Source organism: Myxine glutinosa, chromosome 3, assembly GCF_964187855.1.
Source record: "Myxine glutinosa chromosome 3, kmMyxGlut1.1, whole genome shotgun sequence".
Taxonomy (NCBI): domain Eukaryota; kingdom Metazoa; phylum Chordata; class Myxini; order Myxiniformes; family Myxinidae; genus Myxine; species Myxine glutinosa.
The window spans coordinates 178,741,864-178,764,692 of NC_136263.1; the positions used below are offsets into that span (position 1 = coordinate 178,741,864).

The 22,829-nt window shown below is 45.4% G+C and overlaps 1 protein-coding gene across 4 annotated transcripts in view; it reads right to left on the reverse strand.

Annotated features, from left to right (window-relative positions):
- LOC137423018 (lysyl oxidase homolog 2) overlaps positions 1 to 22,829 on the reverse strand; it is a 182,483-nt gene that overhangs the window by 147,341 nt on the left and 12,313 nt on the right. For all 4 annotated transcript variants that reach the window (XR_010983617.2, XM_068109783.2, XM_078774763.1 and 1 more), the window contains exon 3: positions 20,717 to 20,889. Coding sequence is in view for 3 of the 4 variants with exons in the window: in XM_068109783.2 (XP_067965884.2) it covers positions 20,717 to 20,889 (173 nt within the window). In the remaining variant the exon portion in view is untranslated. The remainder of the gene's footprint in view (positions 1 to 20,716; positions 20,890 to 22,829) is intronic.

Below are 22,829 nucleotides of genomic sequence, written 5' to 3' on the forward strand. Positions count from 1 at the left end.
GTCGCCCGAGGGACCGGAAGTGAAGTTGTTGATGTTGTTGTTGAGTTGTTGAGTTTTAAAGTTGATGAACCACGAAAATCTTCAGAACACACAGCACACCTGTACGGTTTCTCTCCCGTGTGAATTCGTTTGCGTTTATTTAAATTTGATAACTGATTAAAATCCTTAGAACACACGGAACACTTGTACGGTTTCTCTCCCGTGTGAATTAGTTTGTGTCTATTTAAGGCTGATGGACGACTAAAAACCTTAGAACACACGGAACACTTGTACGGCTTTCCCCGTTGGTTGTTATGTTCATTCGCAGGTTTCAGCAGGTGTAACGGGGTCCTCCCACAACTTGATGTATTCACCTCCATTTGATCCTTTTGACTTGATGCTGATAACCACAAAATCCTTACAACGCTTGTGCTGATTCTTCACCAATTTTGTCTCTTACAACGCTTCACCACAATTTGTTGTTTTTTGTTTGAGCCAAAGTACTGATAAACTATAGATTTGTTTTCCGATTCAAGTGCCGATTCAAGTTCAAAATATAACATTCAATTGAAATTAAATTGTTCCTCGATCACAAACGAACATTTGTAGACAGAAGGCCAGACAGACAGAAAGTAACCCAAATGCTTAACCCCACTTTTAGCTTCGTGTGCGCCGGATAATACATTCTGGATTCTGGTAGACATGGATATAATTGGGTCAGAATTGAAAAAAAAAAAACAGGAATCCCTGAAAAGGTACCTTCACGTATCTATTGAATCATATCCAGGTACTTTGTTTTTAAATTCCGTACTGTGCATGCAATTCCAAGTAAACTAATTTTATAGTCAGACGAGTTGTTACAGCAAGCTTTAAAAACATATTCAGTGGTGATAAGAAATTAAATCGAATATATTACTGGAATTTGACTCTCTTGCAACATTGTACCGATAGGATATATATATATATATATATATATATATATATATATATATATATATATATATATATATATATATATATATATATATATATATATATATATATATATATATATATATATATGTATATATATATACTGTATATATGTATATATATATATGTATATATATATATATATATATGTATATATATATATATATTTATATATATATATATATATATATATATAAAACACAGTTTGTGTGTGTGTAATGTTACCGATAGACTCCTAAACAGAGAGGCTCACGTACTTGATATTTGGCACAGACATGGCCATTGAGCCTGGGAAGGACATGGCCTACCTAAAAATATTTGACGAGATCCATATTTTTTATTCATATTTACCTCAGCGCATTTCAGCTAGGAATATTATACACGGAATCTGACCTGGTGGCAGAGCAGCACGCTGATTCACTCAGAGCGATCACGTGATGTTCCATCCCGCCGCCAGACCATTGAACATAAAACACAGTTTGTGTGTGTGTAATGTTGTAATGTGTGTAATGTACGGGTCTCCCTTCCCCCGCCGGCAACGCCGGTACTGGAGGGCGTCACAGGATCGGTGAGTCTCCAAAATCCGCTTCGTGCTGTTGCGAAGATGCAGGACGATGTTGCGATTGTTGTGCTGCTCTCCGACCATGAGAACTGCAACGTCATTGTTGACTGGCCCTCCCCTTCCCTCCCCCCTCCGTCCTCCCCTCCCCCTCCCTTCCCCCTCCCCTTCTCCCCTCACCCTCCGTTTTCCCCCCTCCACCTCCATTTTCCCCCTCCCTTTTCCCCCTCCCCCTTCCCCCTCCCCATCCCCCCTCCCCCTCCCCCCTAACCCTTTCCCCCCCTCCCCCCTTTCCCCCTCCCCATCCCCCTGAACAAGTTGGCAGTTGTTTGGAATCTTCTTCACTTGCAGATGATCTTCCGGACAGTCGAATGATTGATTTCAAATTGTTTGGAGATCTTTTTAAATCCCTTCCCAGACTCGTAGGCATCTATAACCTTCTTTCTGAAGGCCTCAGAGAGCTCTTTTGATCTCGGCATGGTGACGCCGCTCACTTCAACAACAAAGAGCAAACCAAAGTAAATGTCTGAGCTCTAAATAAGACAGGTTCCTCCAAGATCCTCTCTAACGATGTTCTAATCATTTGCACCTGAGCTGGTGCACCTGATTCTAATTTTAGGTATTTGAAGTAGTGATAAATGTAGGGGTGTACTTACTTTTTCCACATGCGAAATAAATGGACTACAAAATGTAAATGTATATTTGTTATATTATATCACGAAAAAATAAAAAAAATAAAAAACCTTTAACTGTCAATATTGTTGAAATGAAGATCAAATAGCTGTATGTTGAAATATGTTGAAAAAGTCAAAACTTTACATGGGGTGTACTTACTTTTCACGTGACTGTATATATTGTCGTGTCCCTGGCGATTAAGATCAGCCAGGATGGATGGTCGATCTAGCTTACTCCCGAGGCAACCTCTCGATTATGGTGGTTCATTTGCGTGCGCAGGATGGAAGAGACACGAAGGCTTAACTACATAAACAAGGGTTTATTCCGAAACCACAAACGAGAATACACAACAAATCAAATGCCACAATAATGATTTAATGAAAATAAGGCACAGAATGAAAAACGAAAATAAAGCTGAGATAAAACTAATTTCTACTTTGAGGTACCTCCACGCAGTTACGAATGCAAACAGAGGGAAACGTAATAAAATAAATCCCCCCTCTCCAGTACTTAGCTGTCTCCAAAATGAGTCCTATTGGTGAGGTCGACAGTGGTAGTGGCTCGGACCCACTCGTGTGGGGAATCTCAGCAAAATGACGAGATCGAACGCCATGTGTCGAAGGCGCCATGGGCGCCCGGGGATCAGGCGAGTCGTGAAGATGACCCTCTTGTTTTCTCCACCGTTTAGTAAAAGACAGCATGGCCTCCAGCCCACCAAGTGCCCAGCAGTCAAAGCTCCTTCACAATCGCCGCACCAAACGCTCTCTTCTAGGACGCACCAAAATGGCCAAGCCTTCTTGGTCAAGCAAGAAACAAGCGCTTCTTCTTCTTCTCTGGCGAGAGCCAATCACGAAGCTTTGCTTTTGAGCTCGCCCATCTCATCTGGCCACGTCACTCGGGAGGCGTGGCCTGCTGGCCCTGTCCACCGCTGTCAGCTCCGCCTCTCCTGGGCGGGACCTTTTTACCGCATCGGGTCCATAGGGGCGCACTTAGCTAGGCCGGCAGTTCATGGAGCGTGATTAATGGCCAGCTGTGTCGGCAAAACGGTAGGTAAGACTACAAAGGATTTAACGCACAGGGGAAATTAGCCTTAACCCCCTACTCTAATTAACACGTCATCATCCCTCGTATGATGAACATTCCAAGAACCTTAAGCTACATTTTCCCTGCTTAGTACATCCAAATTATCCTACACGTCACGTGGTCCATACTATTTCCGATACAATTCTACCTTCCCTACTGTATTTTCTTACCTACCCCCATAAACGTAACAATATATGCATAGTGTATATATATATATATATATATATATATACAGTCATACCCCATTTTACACCATTTCGACCGATGTCAAATCCGACTTTACGCCACTCTTCTAGAGTAAATTTCAGTTCAGCGAACGTCATTATGTGCGACTTTACGTCACTCCTACTTCATCATCTCCTTTATCTCGAAGGAGGAGAAGACCATGCCAGGCTACAAAGTCACGAAGGAGCGGCTAACGCTAATGCTTGGGGGTAATTGCACCGGCGACTTCAAGCTGAAGCCGCTCTTGGTGTATCTTGGTGTATCATGTGTGTGAGTATGAGGATGAGCTTTAGGCGCAAATGAGGAATTGAATGAGGATCTTTGGAATGAACTTGGTGAAATGAGGCAATGGTCTGGGATGACCGGAGAAAGTGTATGAGTGGTGTATTGAGGACATGTGTAATGGTGTCGAGTGATTGACTTGCATGGGGTGCAAGTGGATAAATGGAGAGAATACTTGGTGTGTGGGAATAAATGGGGTGTGGAGTGAGTCGTGTGGATTGAGTGGTGTGGAGTGCATGGTGCGAAAGAGTGGATGGGGGAGGATGGACCCCTTCACAAATACCCAGGGAGGGTAGTTTAAAGTTAGGTAGAGGGAGTAGGTAAATTGTTTGGAAATTGACATCTGTGGTGCAGGGAGTAGCAAGTTGTTGTTGATGCATATCCTTGTAAAGAAGCGATCGACGTGTGCATGTGCACATGTGCATGGATTTGCAAATGCCTGCCTGTACATCGTCGTTTCTGCGTATATCGCATCGTCCAAAAATAAAGAAGCAAGCAACTTCGGCCGCTCTAGGAAAGACGGGGCACGCCACTGACTCGGAGGTGAGCGTCGATCCCCGGGGCGGCCGGGTTCACGGAACCCTGAGCTCGTTCGTTCATCACAGACGACACGACACGACCACCGGTGAAACTGCTCGGACACGTTGGGTAAAGCACGCCGTGGTGAAGCGGGCCGCGGAGCCACTCGGCACACAAGCCAGCTCACGGTCGACACGTCCGTGCCGGTCACCCCGTTCGAGGAGAAAACCCGACCGATAGAAAACAACGGAGGGACTCCTGACGGGGAGCGGCAAAGATTCAGGATGAAGCCGCAGCCTCCTCCAGTTATTTCCTCTACTTTTACGAATTAAGGTGTTTGTCTTCATTTTAAGGCATTTTTAAGACATTACGCCCGGTTTACGTCAAAAACTGAGTTACGTCACGGCTTATGGAACCAATTAATGACGTAGGCTGGGGTATTACTGTATGGATATATATATATATATATATATATATATATATATATATATATATATATATTAATGAACAGGATTAAACAATTAAATTGATATATGTGGGAAAAATTACATGCCCAGACCAGGAATCGAACCCAGGTCCTCTGAAAAACCATACCAGTGCTCTGCCATCTGAGCTATCTGGGCAACCCTGACTGAGCATGCAATTTTCCCCACACATATGATTGCCACTCTCTTTCCGTCAATGCTTCCGGGGCACTCGCTGCCAACCTTAGGAGCAGTAACAGCCTGATCACGAGAGGGCTTTCCTCCAATGCGGGGGACAAATCCATGTCCTCTATTATAAAAACCACTGGGGGCGTAGTGAAGCAATTACATTAATGAACAGGATTACCTAATTAATCTGGGTTCGATTCCTGATCTGGGCATGTAATTTTCCCACATATATCAATTTATATATATATATACTGTATATTGCTATGGTTTTGAGATTGGCACATTGAAGTCATTAGAGGTTAAAGGGTTGCCCCCCATAGTTAGTCACATGAACAACATATAGGCCCATTTGTAGTATAGTTATGTCTTAGTATGTGTAAGAATAGGCCATTGGGGGAAGATGGACCCCTTCACGAATACCCGGGGAGGGTAGTTTAAAGTCAGGTAGAGGGCTTAGGTAAATTGTTTGGATATTGACACCTGTGGTGCAGGTAGTGGCAAGGAAGTGCTTGGATGGGTGCATGAGTCTGTGGAATGGCTGGGCGTGTGGGCTTTGTTGGTGCGTATGGTTATTGGGGCACTCCGCCACTGGTAGTCTGTCGGCCAGGTGAGGCCGCAGGTAGGCTCTGGGGAGCCAGTCAGAGTAGTGTTCAGTGGGGCCCGAGGATCCAAGGAAAGGACCCGGGTAGCCCAATGTCAGAGAGGGCATCAGAGGGGTGAGAGAGCCAGGAGGGGCCTTCCCCAATTTAGGTAGTCGCAAGGAGCAAGGTAAGCTCGGGTGGCGACTTCAGTGGCGGAGGTGCGCAGGTAGTTGGACCTGCTAGTGGAGCCACACGACCCAGCCCCGAAATTGTGCAAAGGCACAGTAGTGAAAAATTGGGGAGCGAGACCCAAATTGGAAGACACCACAGGGTGGGTCAATGGGAATTGGTTTTTAGAACCACATAGTGTAACTATGGCCAATTGAATTGGCAGGGCATGACCCCGGGTAGTGTAACCGAGTTAATGTTATTAGAGGATAGGTAGGATGAGAAATCTCTTCGAACCATCCACATCCACTCACCAAGGGAGACGGAACTCCACACCAGGTTTTGTGAACTGTTTGAGTGGGTGAGACGCATCGCGACGTGATTTGACAGTGTTTATTCCATTCCTTCCTTCTTGGGAGGGTTTGGAAGACGAATTTGATTTAGAGGGGGATAGAAGAGACAAGACGTAGAGACGAATTTGTAAATTGTACATACAGGGAAGGGCAAGGGTAGTGTAGGCTGACATGGGGGCGGGGGTACGAACGGTTAGGGACGAGCTTGCTCTGCTTGCTCTCCCGCGCCCCTCATGTTGCATTGCCTCGTATTGATGTGTACCTTTGCGTCCTTTCCTTTGCTAACTGTGCTTTGTCTTCCTCCCCACCATGGACCCATTTTGGAGGGGAAGTGTGCAGGAACACTGAACTGTGCAGCTGCAACTGGCTACACCTGTGCGGCACCCTGCTGCATTTTGCTGCACCACAATACACATTATGGACCACACGTTCTGTGGCCTTGCCTTTTTGCTGAGCAGTCATTTGCTGCAAACTTACCTTGCACCTGCGGACCACTGGTTTTAAGTGGAGTCGATGTCACGCAGTCGGACCACATGAGATTGGCCCTGCTGGCAATAAAAACGGACACGGTTTGTACATTGTATTCTGGTGTGCCAGGAAAGAAGACCTTTAAGTTTTTTTTATTATTGCACACCGAAGATGACGCAGGAAGCAAGAAGATGCAGCTGTTACGGATTCGTAACTTCCGGTGTTGTGGTTTTCATCCACTTGAAGCATTTCTGGTTCTATGTATTATTATTGTGATTGTTTGAGGGAAATAGCCATTATTATTGTCAAAAGGTAAAAAGGTTGATGTTAAATGAAACAGGAAACTGGATCGGGAACCGGAAGAGGAAGAAGAAGAGGAGAGAGAAAAGGAGGCGGGGCAAAAAGTCGGACAAGAAGCTGGTCGCTTCAAGCTCTGGAGCGAGCGTTGTCGAACGAAAGTCGCAAGTGAACTTGGAGTTTCCTTGAAAGGAATTCCTGCGATAGGTGTTATCGCTGGGATTGATAAACCTGCGTGGTCAGGTTTGGCGTTGGGATTCTGAAGAATCATCGCTGGGTCGTTGCGACTCAAATACGAGCCGTCGGCCATTTTGACACTCGCGCTTTGCTCATCGCAAAAGGTCTTTGCTTCTCGTCAGCCTTTTTCACCATTCCGACGTCTATCTGGGATGTGTGTGTGTGTGCAACGCGGAGTGTGAAGATTAATTTGCGGTTCGCCGACTGAACCGTGAACGTTCATACCTGGAGTGCGCCTTTGGATTTCCCATTCCTCCGTGAGTTTGCCTTACGCGGTTTTGGACCACGTGACTTTTTGCGCCGCTTCGGCCGCCTACGCCTTTTGTGCTGTTTTGGCGGTGTGACTGAGCCCGTCATCTGAACGGGGTTCGGGTTTCGATTCGATATCGCTCTGACGCTCGCTGGAGGGGATCACCTTTGAGCGAAAGACATTGGGGAGTGTTCTTTTTCACTCACTTGGAGCACAGTGAGTTATCTTACCCTAGCTGATGGTACCATCATAAGATGTGTTGATTGTATTGTTGATTGCTATTATTGTTGTATCGTTATTCTGGAGTGATTTTTAATACAATATTTGTTTGTTGATAACCATTGGTGTGGTTTCACTAGTGCTTTTTGACACGGCGTAACACATTATTCTGCCGTAGCTCGTCTCGGGGCTCGGAGGTACACCGTGACCAGGGGGTCGGGGAGGACTACGTAACACAGCCAAGCAGCAAATATGACATTTAAAATGTGACCTTTTTATGAAATGTGTATTGGTGTATTGGTGCATTGGTGCATTGTTTTTTTCTCCCCTCCAAACTTCTTTCCAAAAAGACCAGGTCCTGGATTATAGAAATGTAAATAATTAGGTTCTGAAATTGTAAATAAGATGCTACCCACCGGCTTTATGTGTAGTTTCAAAACAATTCCGCAATTCGGTTAGCTGTGGGTGTGAGTCGGTTGCTACGGTTTTGAGATTGGCACATTGCAGTCATTAAAGGTTAAAGGGTTGCCCCCCATAGTTAGTCACACAAACAACATAAAGGCCCATTTGTAGTATAGTTATGTCTTAGTATGTGTAAGAATAGGCCATTTCCCCTCTTAGTGCCTGCGCTTTGTAAAGACAGAAAATAGGCTTTACTTGCCACCGATTTCCCAGCCACCCTAGCCTCGATCCAGTTTGTTAAGCATTGGCTGCCCACTAGTCGAGTAACACGAGGTAGGCCTAAAAAGGGTGGGGCTGGCGTTGCGGTCGGGGAGCGGCAGCCAGAGACGGTAAGAGCCACGAGCCAATCAGGGCTCTAGCGGCATGGCGTGAGAGGGCGTGGTGAGGCGCGTCTGGTGAGTTCGAGGAGGTTCGCGGGGCGTGCCTATATAAGTCGCAGCACAAAGTCCTTGAACAGGACTCGCAGAGAGAGAGAGATAAAAGGACTTGACTTGCATCACTAGCGCGGGAGGACTTGAGGGGGTTTGCTCGTTGTGAAAGGGCTCGTTGTGAAAGTACTCGCACGCCAGGACTCGCAGAGGAGAGAGAAAGGATTCGGACTCGCAAGATACACGCGTTGTTTAAGGGCTTGCGCAGAGAGAGAAGAAGAGGCGTTGAACTATGCCAAGTACGCGGGGGCAGCCAGACGCGCCGGTAACGCTTATTGCGCTTTCCAGCCACGCGAGTAAGCGCGGCCATAGCCGCAAGTGAATAACCGCCAGCCGCGTCAAATTCCACTCCCTACCAATTCGCCCCATGATAACTCGCTCCGTCCAGACGACACGCGGAGAGCTCCTGCCTTCACCTACTCCAAAGGACGTGCCGGGGACTGGAGAGAACTGCACGAGAGCCATCCCTGGGCAAGCTGGTGAACATCGTCCTGCCATCTGCAAGCCCCGTGTGAGTGTGTGTGTGTGTGAGACGGGCCCGTGTCCTTGGGTATTAAGTATAAGACTGTTTTAAGGATTGCTCTGTGTCTCTGCTCTTGAACCATTGTACATTGTAAATAATAATAATTAAACCTGTTATTCCTTTGCTTCCCAATTTGATCACCTTTGTGACTTCTCCATTGACTAAGCATGGTATGAATAAGAACCGCTTGAATTGGGGTCTAGTAAGTGATAACAGCGCGGATCGCGTGTACGCAAAACCGCTCGGCGTATCAACACACATGGTTCGTGCGAGGCTTATCTCCTCGCGTCAGGGCAGCGCGAGTACTTAGGTAATAGGAAATTTGGTCCTAATACCCTATTTCTCGCTGTCCGGAAGGGACATCATAGGTCCCGGGTCATGCTGGTCAGTCAAAGACAAGGGGACTAATCCCCCCTTGGTAAGGGGAGAAGGCCGGCGGCGGATCCGCAACAATATATATATATATATATATATATATATATATATATATATATATATATATATATATATATATATATATATATATATATATATATAAAGTGTTACGGTTTTTAGAACCTTCACTAGTAAATTTTAGTAAATGCATCCCTTATAAATGTCCCCCTGTAAATATTCCCATCAATTGGCATGTTAAAGATCGCAGCCTAGTTAGTCCATTAACAACACGTAGCGAACCATAGGACCTCTTCGTAGTTATTTCATTATTATGCGTTTCAGTTAAGGATCTGTTCCCAGTAGTTGAATCTGCGTTGCATTAATGAAATAAGAGTAGGCTCCAAAGTTCCCTTCAAAAGCGGTGCGAGTGGTTTGCTATCTCCCCACAAGATGCCATTAGCCATGCGGTCAAACCGAGGAAGAAGGGGGCGGAGCCGCCAGATCACGGGCGTGGCACGCCAACGCACCACCCGAGGCGGGGCGAGCGAGCCCCCACCAGCCAACCAGGGCTGACGAAAGACCATCGCGGGCGTGGCTCCATGAAGCGCGCATTGATTTGCAACATGCGTAATATAAGCGCGGGCACGAAGCCTTTTTACAGAGAAGGTATGAGTTGGGTGAGAAGGTGCAACCTGAATGAGAGAGTCGGGAGGAAGGCAGAGAGAGACGTGATCCGGAGTTGGAAAAAGAAGGCAAGGGAGAGACGCGTAAGAAGACGGAGCATCCCAATCCCATCGCTGTATACAATGTTCGCTCGCGGTGAACGATACGAGCTCGCTGCCTGCCATGGTTTCCCGCCACGACGCGAGTCGACTCCTGGAGCCGGACCTCGACGCCACCGTCTGCCCGGGCCTTCTCATCCCTTCTTCCAGTGATTCCTGCCTGCTATTCCCTTGTCGTGTAAGTCTGTTTGTCTGTCCTGTTTGTTGTCTGGGGTATAATATAAGATTGTTTTAAGGTTTGGCCTGTGTCTTCTTCTTCTTCTGTATATTACTTTCGTTCCTCCTCTTCTTTGGTTTTGTAAATAATTAATAAATGTCTGTTATTTCTTACCCTTTTAGTTTCATTCTTCCCCGATAGCTTTAGTCTTTTCCCTGATTGAATACCTGTGGCACGATTTGGCCAACGCTCGGAATCGGGTTTAGTCAATTGATAACGGCTCGGCTCGAACTAAACGCTAAACGCTCGATTGCTAAACCGCCCGGCAAATACCATCTTGTCCGTGGTTCGAGCGGTACTTGTCTCCCTGTTTTGAGGAGGGATTGGTAAAGGTATTCGGGAGAACACCTTGACCAATAACCCTGATCAATTCCACCCCGCAAAAGAGCGTTACAGGTACCAGGACCAGAGACGGCCAGCTTAACAGGCCAAGGGGATTAACCCCCCCTTGCTAAGGCGAGTGCCGTCTCTGAGATCCGTTACAATATATATATATATATATATATATATATATATATATATATATATATATATATATATATATATATATATATATTGTTGCGGATCCTGGTCGTCGGCGCTCCCATTATCAAGGGGGGGTTAATCCCCTTGTCCTTTTAGCTGGCCGACCCGAATCCTGGGGGTTATAACGTCCTTCCCGGCGCGGCGTTAGATAGGGTTTGTTAGGCCTAGGGGTTCACTCCTACCTAAGTACCAACGCCGGCCGGAAACAAGGGAATAACTCCCACTCGAACCACGGATACGATGGAAAATGCCGAGCTGATAGCAATCCGCGATCCGAGCGATTAAGAAAGAGACTAAACCCGATTCTGAGCGGTTTCAATCATGCCACGTTTACCCAATGATAGAAGGGACGGATGCGATCGGATGGAGAGGAAACCAGAAGGTAGGAAGAACAGAGATGGGTTTATTAACAAATATACAGAAAGAAAGAGGAAACAAAAGAATGTACAAGAGAGGAAGAGGAAGAAGCAGCACACAGGGCAGTCTTAACACAGTCTTATGCTTAATACCCCAGACAAACATACACACTCACACGGGGATTGCAGCTGGTAGATGGTCAGGCAGAGGGTCCAGGCTCCAGTCGACTCAAGTCCAGGCTCCGGTCCAGCGGCGAAACCCGGCAGGCAGCTCCGCGCGTAGTTGGACGCGAGCGGACAGTTTATATAACAGGGGAAGCTGGTGTCCTTCGTACGTAATATTTGCACGTTCGTGCTACACGCCCCCTCCCAAAATTCCACTTAATCAGCGCCAGCGAATGAGTCCTTAACAAGCGCTGCCGTATCTCTCCAACAAGCACGCCTCCGACAAGTCCTCCAAGTTCTTTGAAAATGCGCTCTCTCCCATCCGAGTCCTTTCACAAAGGTGCGCTCCGTATCAGTCCTGTGAAAGGGCTTTGCGTTCGCGCTTATATAACGCGCCACGCGATCACTTCGCGCTCCACAAAGCCACGCCCGTCGGTGATGTTCCTTCAGCCCTGGTTGGCTGGTGGGGGCTTACCGGCCACGCCTTTGATGACTGGATGATGTGGCCACACCTTCTTCTCGGCGTTCCGCCCCTTTTCTCGGGCCTAACCGCATGGCTTATGGCGGCGCTTGAGCGAACGCTAAGGCAGCGAACGCTGCTGGCAGAGGCACGTAATGGCGTCACTTGGAGAGGGAGGTCGCAAAATGGACGGAATGGGCCTACTCTTATTTGATCGACGCAACGCAGATTCAACTATTGGAAACACGGCCTTATCTAAAACACATACTAATGAAATAACTGAGTTCCTATGGTGGCCTACATGTTGCTTGTGGCCTAACTAGGGGTGCTACCTTTAACCTTTTAATGATGAGATATTTACAAGAGTTTATATACAAGTGTGGGTTCTCAAAACCGCAACAATATACACACACATATATACATACATACATACATATATACATTATATATATATATATATATATATATATATATATATATATGAAACCAACTGGACCCGCGTTGGGCAATGAGCACAAAATCACAAAAGTGCGTCAAATTCTAGTATTTCATTTCAGCTCTAAAAGTCGTGGACAAAAATATTGGCACCCTTGCACTTTTTTCAAATAACTCTCACGTTTCTTGCAAAAAAAGTTGAAATTGACAAATGTATTTGGTCTCCACAATTCTTTATTTCACTGTTAATTTTACAGAGTCTTTGTTTTTAATTCAGAACTTAATATATCCTGTTAAATCAGAAAATAAAAAGAAATGGCATTGACAAAATTATTGACACCGTAGACTTAATATTTGGTTGCACAGAATTTAGACAAAATAACTACAGTCAAGCGCTTCCTATAGCCATGAATGAGCTTCCTACACCCCTCTACTGGAGGTTTGACCCACTCTTCTTGTGCAAACTGCTCCAGTTCTCCCAGATTTGAAGGGTGCCTTCTCCCAACTGCTGTTTTCAGATCTCCCCACAGGTGTTCAATGGGATTTAGATCCGGACTCATTGCTGGCCACTTCAGAACAGTCCAGCGTTTTGTCTTGAACCATTACTGGGTGCTTTTTGAAATGTATTTGGGGTCATTGTTCTGCTGCAATACCCATGACCTTCGACGGAGACCCAGATTTCTGACACTGGGTTGAACATTGTGCTCCAAAATGCCTTGGTAATCTCCTTATTTCATGATGCCATGCACACATTCAAGGCACCCAGTGCCAGAGGCAGCACAGCAAAAACATCACTGAACCTGCTCCACGTTTAACTGGAGGTAAGGTGTTCTTTTCTTTGAAGGCTTCATTTTGTTTTATGTAAACATGAAGATGATGTGCTTTACCAAAAAGCTCTAATTTGGTCTCATCTGTCCACATTACATTCTCCCAGAAGGATTTTGGCTTGTTCAGGTGTGTATTGGATAACTCCAGTCAGGCTTTCTTTTGTCTCTCTCTCAGCAGTGGGGTCCTCCTGGGTCTCCTACCATAGAACCCCCTTTCATCGAGTTGGCGACGGATGGTGCAAGTTGAAACTGTCGTACCTTGTGTCTGAAGGTCAGCTTGAATCTGTTTGGCAGTGGATCGAGATGCTTTCTCCACCATTCGAACAATCATTCGCTGCAATATACAATCAAGTTTTCTCTTGCGGTCACGTCCAGGGAGGTTGGCTGCAGTGCCAAGGGCCTTAAACTTCCTGATAACATTGTGTACGGTGGCGCAGGAACATCACTGTCTCAGGAAATGGACTTGTAGCATTGAGATTGTCCATGCTTAGCTACAATCTTGTGTCTGACCTCTTCAGACAATTCTCTGGTTTTCTTTCTTTTCTCCATGCTCATTGCGGTACACACTGTGACACAAAACAGCAGAATGACTCCTTTTCTCTCTTCAAACTGGTTGAATGAGTGATTTTTATATTACAGGCACCTGCAACCCGCCACAGGTGAGTTCAATTCCAAAGTAAAGAATCACCTGCTTGAAATCTAATTATTTCTAACAGCTTCTAAAAGGTGCCAATAATATTGTCCGGGCCATTTTAGGATTTCTGTGTGGAATGAGCTGAGATGGTCATTTTTCAGCTTTTTTTGTTCTGTTCCACTGCAAACCAAAGAAATACATATGTGGATACCAAAGATTTTTTATTTTTTTTTGTATACAAGATCGAGGCTCGTGTAAGAGCTAACATTAATGATTTAATGATAACAAATTAATTAATGATGACATTAATGATAACAAAGATTTTTTAATTTCAACAATTTTCTGGAAGAAATGTGCATTATTTGAAAAAAGTGCAAGGGTACCAATATTTTTGTCCACCACTGGGGGCTACATGATGTTGGGAAAATTCTTAACTATTGCTGTCTGTTCCTCACCTGTGCCAATTTCAACTGCCATAAAGCTAGCTGATTGGCTGTCAGTTTTGCGACAACCAATCAGGGCATTGCAACTTAGGCCTTCTGTGACTCCATATGTTTGACCCCATCTGGAAACTTCCGAACCTGAATTTCTACTACTGGTAAGTCCTCCATCTTCGGACTAGTAATGACTAACTTTCCATCCAATCTCTCTTTTTCCACTTATGCCCCCATTGCCTCTTCTGATAGCTTTATTGACAAGGCCCAGATCTCTCTGGCTGTTGTAAGGGAGCAACCTCAATGGTGCATGATATAGCTGTTTGCACAGACCGCCTGGCAGGGATTGTAACTTTTCCTCTCTCAAAAAGACATCTCCACTGCACCCAATATGGTTTCCACCTGGAAATGTTTTTTTTACAAAAGTCTAACCCTGTGGGGAGGCGATTGTGGTGAAGCAGCTCGCTTTCTTAGCTTGGAAAGCGAACCCGACTTTGCTTCATTCCTCAAGGCTCACAACAAGTATGTCCATCCTAAAGGAAGCCATAAAGCAACATCCTATAAATGTCAAGGCTGAAGTCTCCAACTAGTCTGCTTCCTCCAACTCAGGGTGGTACCTCATCAAGTCTGTCTCTGGTGTATGCTCTCCATCCTGTCAATTGCATTTCCTGCAGATTCTTCCTGGGATAAGGCGGAATATCTAAACTCTGTCTGCAAAATGATGTACCGTGAAATGGGGGGAATAGGGACAGCAAGGTGAATAGGGACACAAACTGAAAAAAAGTTCGGAAACTTTTTTCGCTGAAACTTTATAACCATACTGATTTGTTGATATTTGGGTTGAAAGTGTTCACTTGTTTTTTTACAAAGCAACTTATAGTCCCTATTAACCCCATATATGGGTTAAATAGGAATAAATAGGATTTTTATGGCTGTCCCTATTCACCCCGTTTTACGGGTGAATCGGGACAGTCACTAATACAAAAAAAGAATAATCAAGAAACAATCCTGAGTTTCCAACTTATTGCTAAATTGATAGCTCAGATGGATGCACATAATATGCACCCATAATATAAACCATGGTGCCAATGAAAAAAAATATGGGGTAAAACGTTTCTCCAAACTTTCCCTATTTCTTGATTATTATTTTTTTGTATTAGTGACTGTCCCTATTCACCCGTAAAACGGGGTGAATAGGGACAGCCATAAAAAATCCTATTTATTCCTATTTAACCCATATATGGGGTTAATAGGGACTGGACTATAAGTTGCTTTTTAAAGAAACAAGAGAACACTTTCAACCCAAATATCAACAAATCAGTATGGTTATCAATTTTCAGCGAAAAAACTTTTCCGAACTTTTTTTCAGTTTGTGTCCCTATTCACCTTGCCCCATATTCACCCCATTTTACGGTACCTACTGTCCACTGGACTCTGTGTCCTTCTCACCCAAAAAGGTGGAGAAATGTCTGTCTAACCTTGACCCGGCTTCGGCAACGGGCCCGAGGTGACATCAATGTCAATGTTCTCAAATCCTGTTCTGCGTCCTCTCTATCTCCCATATTCGGTCTGCCATCCTTTAGCCGCATCCACTCGGCATGGGAGTCAGCAAACATCACCAACACATCAGTCAGCAACACAAACATAAGGGTGCAAAAACAGACCCTACAAACTATAAGCCAGTCATCTTGCTTCTAACTTAACGACAAGCAAAGTCATGGAATCCATCAGTGTTGTGGTGTCAAGTCTTTAATATGTTTGCAAACAGCCAGATCTCTGACCATCAGTTTGGGCTCCGTCCCTGTCACTCAACTCTCGACATGATTCTAGTCCTCTCGGGTTTGAGGACCTCAATCTCAAACAAGTGGTTAGGAAAGTCTTCCTGGACATATCTCAGGCATTCAATACAGTCTGGCATCCTACTAGGCCTGCGGCATAGAAGGCAGCCTGCTTTCCTGGATTTCTGACTGCTTGCCAACATCTCTACCTGTGGCATTTACTTGGTGGTGTATGTTAAAGATCCCATGGTGTCATTCGTGAAGAGTAGGTGAGCTTTCGCCAGCACCCTAAACAAACTCACCTTCAATCCTAAATTTCTGACTTCCTATACTCATGCAGTGAGCCTGGTGCTGGCTTAGCGGTTAGGGTGCCGGCTTGGGATCCTGGGTTCGAATCCCAGTCAATCGCTGAATTAACACCAAGGGGGTTGACTCAGCCTGTCCTCCTTCCGAGGTCGGCAAATTGAGTACCAGTTCACTGGTAATTCCCGGTGTGTCGCAAGAGGCGACCAACAGGGTTGGCGGTAGGAAGGGCATCCGGCCATAAAACATCGCTTCAAAAAAGGGACCAAGGTGCCCGAAAAAGGCCAACCCCTGCTCTGCGGGGAAAAATGGCCTCTCAAGGTGGTTCTTCTATACTCATGCAGTGAACATGTTTTTTTTGGTTTTTTATCATTATTATTTGCAGGATCTATGGGTCGTAGTGGACCTGCCATACACACATCTCACACACGAACATATCGACGAATACATGAGACACAATACAGGACCTTTAGTCGAGACAAACAGGGCCACTGAGCTTTGGGAAAGTGCCCAGGGAACTTTGGGTAGCAGCGATGCCACAACAATGGCGTCGCCTTTCTCACCACACTCGGTGGTGCATTTCCCAAGGAGGAATTTCCTCTTGTAAAAACGAACCCACCTATCTATTTCCTAGGTCATTCACTGGAACAGATTAAGTCTTTTCAACTTGTAAACCTCACCATAAGCCATGACCGTTCCTCAGGTGACTATATAGCAAAACTAATCTCCAAAGTCAGCTGTAAAATGGGCATCAAAGGTCATCCAAGTCTTTCCTTGGAAAATCAGAGCTTCTCACAGTCGACAAGGCCTTTGTCTGTAACTCGATGGAGTTATACTTTCCGCTCTAGGCGGGCACTCGAACATCACATCTGTCTCTCCTGTATTCTGTGGAACTTGGGTTATGACAAAACTAGGTGGATGAGTTGATCAGATGACAAGAACAAGCCGATTCGATTTTGGTTCAGGTCCGAATCCAGATCTGGCCTATCAGTGGCATAGAAAACATAAACTGTTCAGCCTGACAGAGGTATGGCCTCCACCAAGTGCCGTTCTACTTAATTTTTATGCCTCCGTTGACGAAGTCGCTGGAGGCATTATGTTTTCAGGTTGTCCGTCCGTCCATCCGAGATAGGTTTTCGTTACAGCGATAACTTGAGAACGGCTGAAGGGATCTTAGTCAAACTTGGTGCAGGTATGTATAATGAGGTAAAGATGAACTGATTAGATTTTGGGGTCATCAGGTCAAAGGCCAAAGGTCAGAGGTCATGTTCGGCAAAAATCCTGTTACCGCGATAACTTGTGAACCATTGATGGGATTCTGACCAAATTTGATACAATTATGTAGAATGATGTAAAGATGAACCGATTAGATCTTGGGGGCAAGAGGTCAAAGGTCAATGCTGTAATAGGTCTATAACTTGAGAACGGCTGAAGTGATCTAATTAAGCTTGGTACAGGTATGCATAATGATGTAAGCATAATTAAATTTTGGGGTCAAGAGGTCAAAGGTCAGAGGCCATGTCAGGTAAAAATGTGATATCTTGAGAACAGCTGAATGGATTTAAATCAAACTTGGTACAAGTATTATAACGATGTAATAATGAGGGCGGAGGCATATCAGTCAACGTCGTGACGTCGAAGAGCGTTGTTCTAGTTTAAAATATTTTCCAAAGGTCTACAGATCATGGAATAGCTGAGTTACAAAATGCATACACACATGAAGACAAATACATTGGACAACACCAGAATTGAGTGCAGACAAATACTGCAACTGGCCTTGGGTGAAACAGCCACTTCTCAGAGCACTCTTGGTATCAGTGACGCTATCTTTTATGACCACTTTTTTTCTCCACACAGCAGGGCAGCTGAGGAGGAGACTCCTCCTCTTCATGGATCCCAACCTGAAGGGTTGGTCCATGTTCTGTCCTTTTAAATGATGAGCATCAAGCAAGGAAGGACATACCATTTTAAAGTCTTTGGGATGACTCGGCCAGGGTGTGAACCACCGACCTCCCAGGCTGGTGAGCTACACCTGTGAGACCATCCATGTCTATACGCAGCTTGCGACAGGTTTTCAGGTTTTATGAAAGGACATAAGGCCATCTATATCTTTGTGGCACATCATAAGCCACAAAGATAAGCCACATCATAAGCCACATCATAAGCCACAAAGAGTGGCACATCATAAGCCGTCTTCAGTTGTCATACCCTTCCTCCCGTCCATGGTACACGGAATCTTGTGGTGAGGCTGTTGCCCTGAAACAACTTGCTTTTGTCTCCTGGAAAGCAAATCCAACGGAAGGAAATCTCATTTCCTTTCACAAAGCCCGAAACAAGTGTGTGCCCACCCTCAGGAGAGCCAGGAAACAATATCTCACCGTTCTCAAGACCGAACTCTCTTATCTGTCTCCCTCTTCCAAATCCTGGTGGCGTCTGGTCAAATCTGTTTCTGATGTTTGTTCCCCCTCCATCCCCTCCCTCACCTCAAACGGCTTAACGGCTGACTCCGCACGTGAAAAAGCTGAATGCCTCAACTCTGTGTTTGCCTCTAAATCTTGTGTCCCAAACCCATCCCTCTCTGTACCCACCATACCCAGTCGTACCCAGCTGCTCCTGGACTCTGTGTCCTTTTTTCCTGACAAGGTGGAAAAGTTTCTGTCAACCCTCGACTCTGATTCTGCAACTGGTCCTGACGGCATCAGCCCACGGGTCCTAAAACCATGTTCTTCTGCTCTTTCACTCCCTCTTTCTGTTCTCTTCACCCTCTCTTTTGCTCAAGGTCATCTGCCATCTGCTTGTAAATCAGCCAACATCACCGCTTTGCACAAAAAAGGTGCAAAAACAGATCCCAGCAACTACAGACCAATCAGCCTTCTCCCAATTATCAGCAAAGTCATGGAATCCATCATTGCTTCAGATATTAAATCTTTCCTCTTCTCCAATGGCTTGATCTCTGATCATCAATTTGGTTTCAGACCTGGTCACTCTACTCTGGACATGCTGCTTCTGCTTTCTCAACAATGGATGAAGGTCCTCAACGCCAAACAGGAAATTAGAGCTGTCTCCCTTGACATTTCACGTGCCTTCGATACGGTCTGGCACCCTGCTCTGCTCACCAAACTCTCCTCCTTTGGTATCCATGGAAATCTCCACGCATGGCTGGCGGACTTCCTCTCTGGTCGTAGTCAACGTGTGGCCCTGAATGGGTTTCTCTCATCTCCTCTTCCTGTTCAGGCTGGAGTTCCCCAAGGTAGTGTTCTGGGCCCTGTGCTTTTTCTGGTCTTCATCAATGATCTCTCTGACTCTCTTGAAAATCCTCTCTATCTCTTTGGTGACGACTCTACTCTCTGTCGCTCCATTCCTCATCCCTCAGATCGGCAGTCTGCAGCCTCCTCACTCTCTGCAGACCTGGACAAAATCACAGACTGGTCAAACAAGTGGAACATGTCTTTCAATCCTGACAAATCTCACACTCTTACAATGTCTCTCCGAAAGGACCGACTGGACAACCCTCCCATCTACTTTCTTAACAATCCTCTCCAAGAAGTTCTGTCGCTCAAGCTTTTGGGTCTCACTATCTGCCATGATCTTTCTTGGGAAAACCACATTTCCAAGCTGGCCTCCAAAGCCAGTCGCCGACTGGGCATCCTCAGTCGGGCAAAGTCCTTCCTTGGCACACCTGAGCTCCTCACCACATACAAGGCTTTCATCCGCAGCTCAATGGAATACTGTTCCCCCCTCTGGGCTGGTGCTCCTGCCTCACACCTTGCTCGGCTTCACGCTGTTGAGGCCAAAGCTTTCAGAATCATTGGAATCTCCTGCGATGTAGTCAATTCCGAGGGCCTTTCACTCACTCACCGCAGGCAGGTTGGTGGTCTTTCTGTCTTCTACCGACTCCTCTCCGGCCTTGCTCCCCCAGCTCTCTCTGTGCTCTGTCCCCCCAATATTCCTTCAGGTCGCACAAGATCTGCCTGCAACCCTCTTATGGTTAAACTGCCAAAGTCTAGGCTCTCTGCTCACCTTCACTCTTTCATTCCCCTTTTCTCCCGCCTCTGGAACAAACTCCCCCACTCCCTTCAATCCCACTCCTCCCTCCAGGTCTTTAAAACAGCTGTTCACCACCATCTCTTATCTTCCCCCATCGAAAACCTTGATCTTTTCTACCCCCGGTAATTCACCCCAGAGTCCTTGCAGTGTTCATATGTTTTATTCCTCCCCCCAAGTCCTCCCGATGTCCCTGCTCTCAAATGTTGTGCTTGTGTCCTTCCCCCTCTTCCCCCTCTCTTTTGTGTCCTTCCCCCTCTCTCCCCATCTTGTCTGCCGCTCCCCTTGTTTTTTGTGTTTTGTGTGTCGGTTTGTCTTTTTGTGTGATTAATGTTAGCTCTTTCACGAGCCTCGATCTTGTATACAAAAAAAAATAAAAAAAAATAAAAAAGCCTATGACAATGTCTTTCAATCAATACGTATATCTGATAAATAAAATAAGTCCCACCTGTTTGGCCTCCTTCTTGAGAGCTTTCTCAAATCTTGGAAGCCGCTTCTCCATGCAGACGACACCAACATCTTCGGAATGTTTGCAGTCGTGCTTGCCCCAGCCATTATATCGGCAATTGCGAAGTGAGCGCTCATAACCAACGCAGCGCACATTGTCCATCCAAATGGGACCTGCAAACACACAATTCTACTCCAACCAATTCTAATGGGATATATATTTTTAATCTATCAAATTGTGGCCGACTTCTGGTGACATTCATGGTCATATTCCTCAAAACATCCCAATTCTGCACTGTTTTCCGAAGCTCTGATAGAGACCGCTTGGTTGCAGCTCTTACCCCATCCATCAGGAACGTACAAGGTCTGCTTCTTCCTCTTCTTTCCTCAACCATATCCAGCATGGTTGACTTTCGTTATCTGCATGCATGATGTGCCCAAAGTATGACAGTTTCTGTTTTAGCATCAGCACTTCGAATGTACATGGTGGTCTAAATTCTTCAAGCACCGATTTGTTTGTTCTTCTTGCAGTGAAACGTTGTACGTGAATCCTAATTGTACATAACTAGACGAGGTAGTGTAACGGTTAGAGAGTCCTCTGAGTCTGGAAGGTCTGAGTTTCAAACCACGACCAAGTCATACTAAAGACTTATAAAATGGTACCTGCTGCTTACTTGCTTGAGGTTCAGCATTAAAAAAGGACAGAGCATGGACAAACAACCATAACCACCATGTAGGCTTAATGGGCCTAATATTTATATCTCTATTTAATTCCACTCATTGCATCCATGCATTCATGCATGAAAGGAAGGGGGGTTCCATATGCTGCATGACTTGAATATAATGTCACATGACTGAAATTATAACAGCTCAGTGGTATAATAATAGTAATAACTAGAAGAAAAATACATAAAATGTCATTGCCCCTGCCGTCATGCACTGTGCTTGTGCCAAGTTTGAACAAAATCAGATCATGCATGTCCGAGAAATTGTTGGAGATACGTTTAACAAAATGGCTGCCAGTCGGCCATCTTGGATCTGATCCAGAAAAAAAATTACGTGTGTATAGAATAGCATCGGCAGATTTGAATGAATAACATCGGCAGCCAAGTTTGAATAACATCGGCAAATACATGTCCGAGAAATGGTGAGGAAGTGTTCAGCATCAGGTTGTTGTTTTTTACAACTAAAATGGCTGCCAGTCGGCCATCTTTGATTGCATCACAAAACAAAATTGCGTTTGTCATTGTATACCGTCATGTATCGTCATTGTGCCAAGTATGAACAAAATCGGTCCATACATCTCCGAGATATGGTTGTGGCGGCACGGACGGATGGACGGACCAGACCAAATACATAAGTCCCCGTTTGAGCCTAAGTCCTAAGTTTGAGTATTTTGAAATAAGTTAATTTCAAAAAGACTTTCACAGCCATAGGCTGAATTACAGTCAACTTACAAATGGCTTAGCGGTTAGCCTGGTGTTGGCTTAGCGGTTAGGGTGCCGGCTTGGGATCCTAGGATCCTGGGTTCGGATCCTGGGTTCGAATCCCGGTCGATCGCCGAATTAACACCAGGGGGGTTGACTCAGCCTGTCATCCTTCCGAGGTCGGCAAATTGAGCACCAGTTTGCTGGGATGAATGATCACGGTGTGTACCCCGGTTTAGAATAGGTACACCGTATCCCTGCGCATCGTAAGAGGCGACCAAGGGTTGGCGTCAGGAAGGGCATCCGGCCATAAAAACATTGCCTCAAACAGGGAACCATGATTGTCATGGGGCCCGCAAGGCTAACCCCCGCTCTCGCGGGGAAAATGGCCTTAAAACGATCATTCATTCATTCATTCATTCATTACAAATGTTACAAGAATACAAACAAAACATTAAAATGGCTCAAAACATAAAATACAGAATAAATGAGATAAAATTGATATCAAACCGAGAAAACCAATATCACAGATATCTAGCAAAACACAATAGACGTCAAACTCATATTGAGCACAAGGACCTCATCCAATTATTATTCAAAATGGAGGTTAAAAGGGGGATGGCGCTGCACTTAGAGTGGTTGGTTTGACATCTAATAGTAGATAACATGTCAGAGTTCCATACGTTA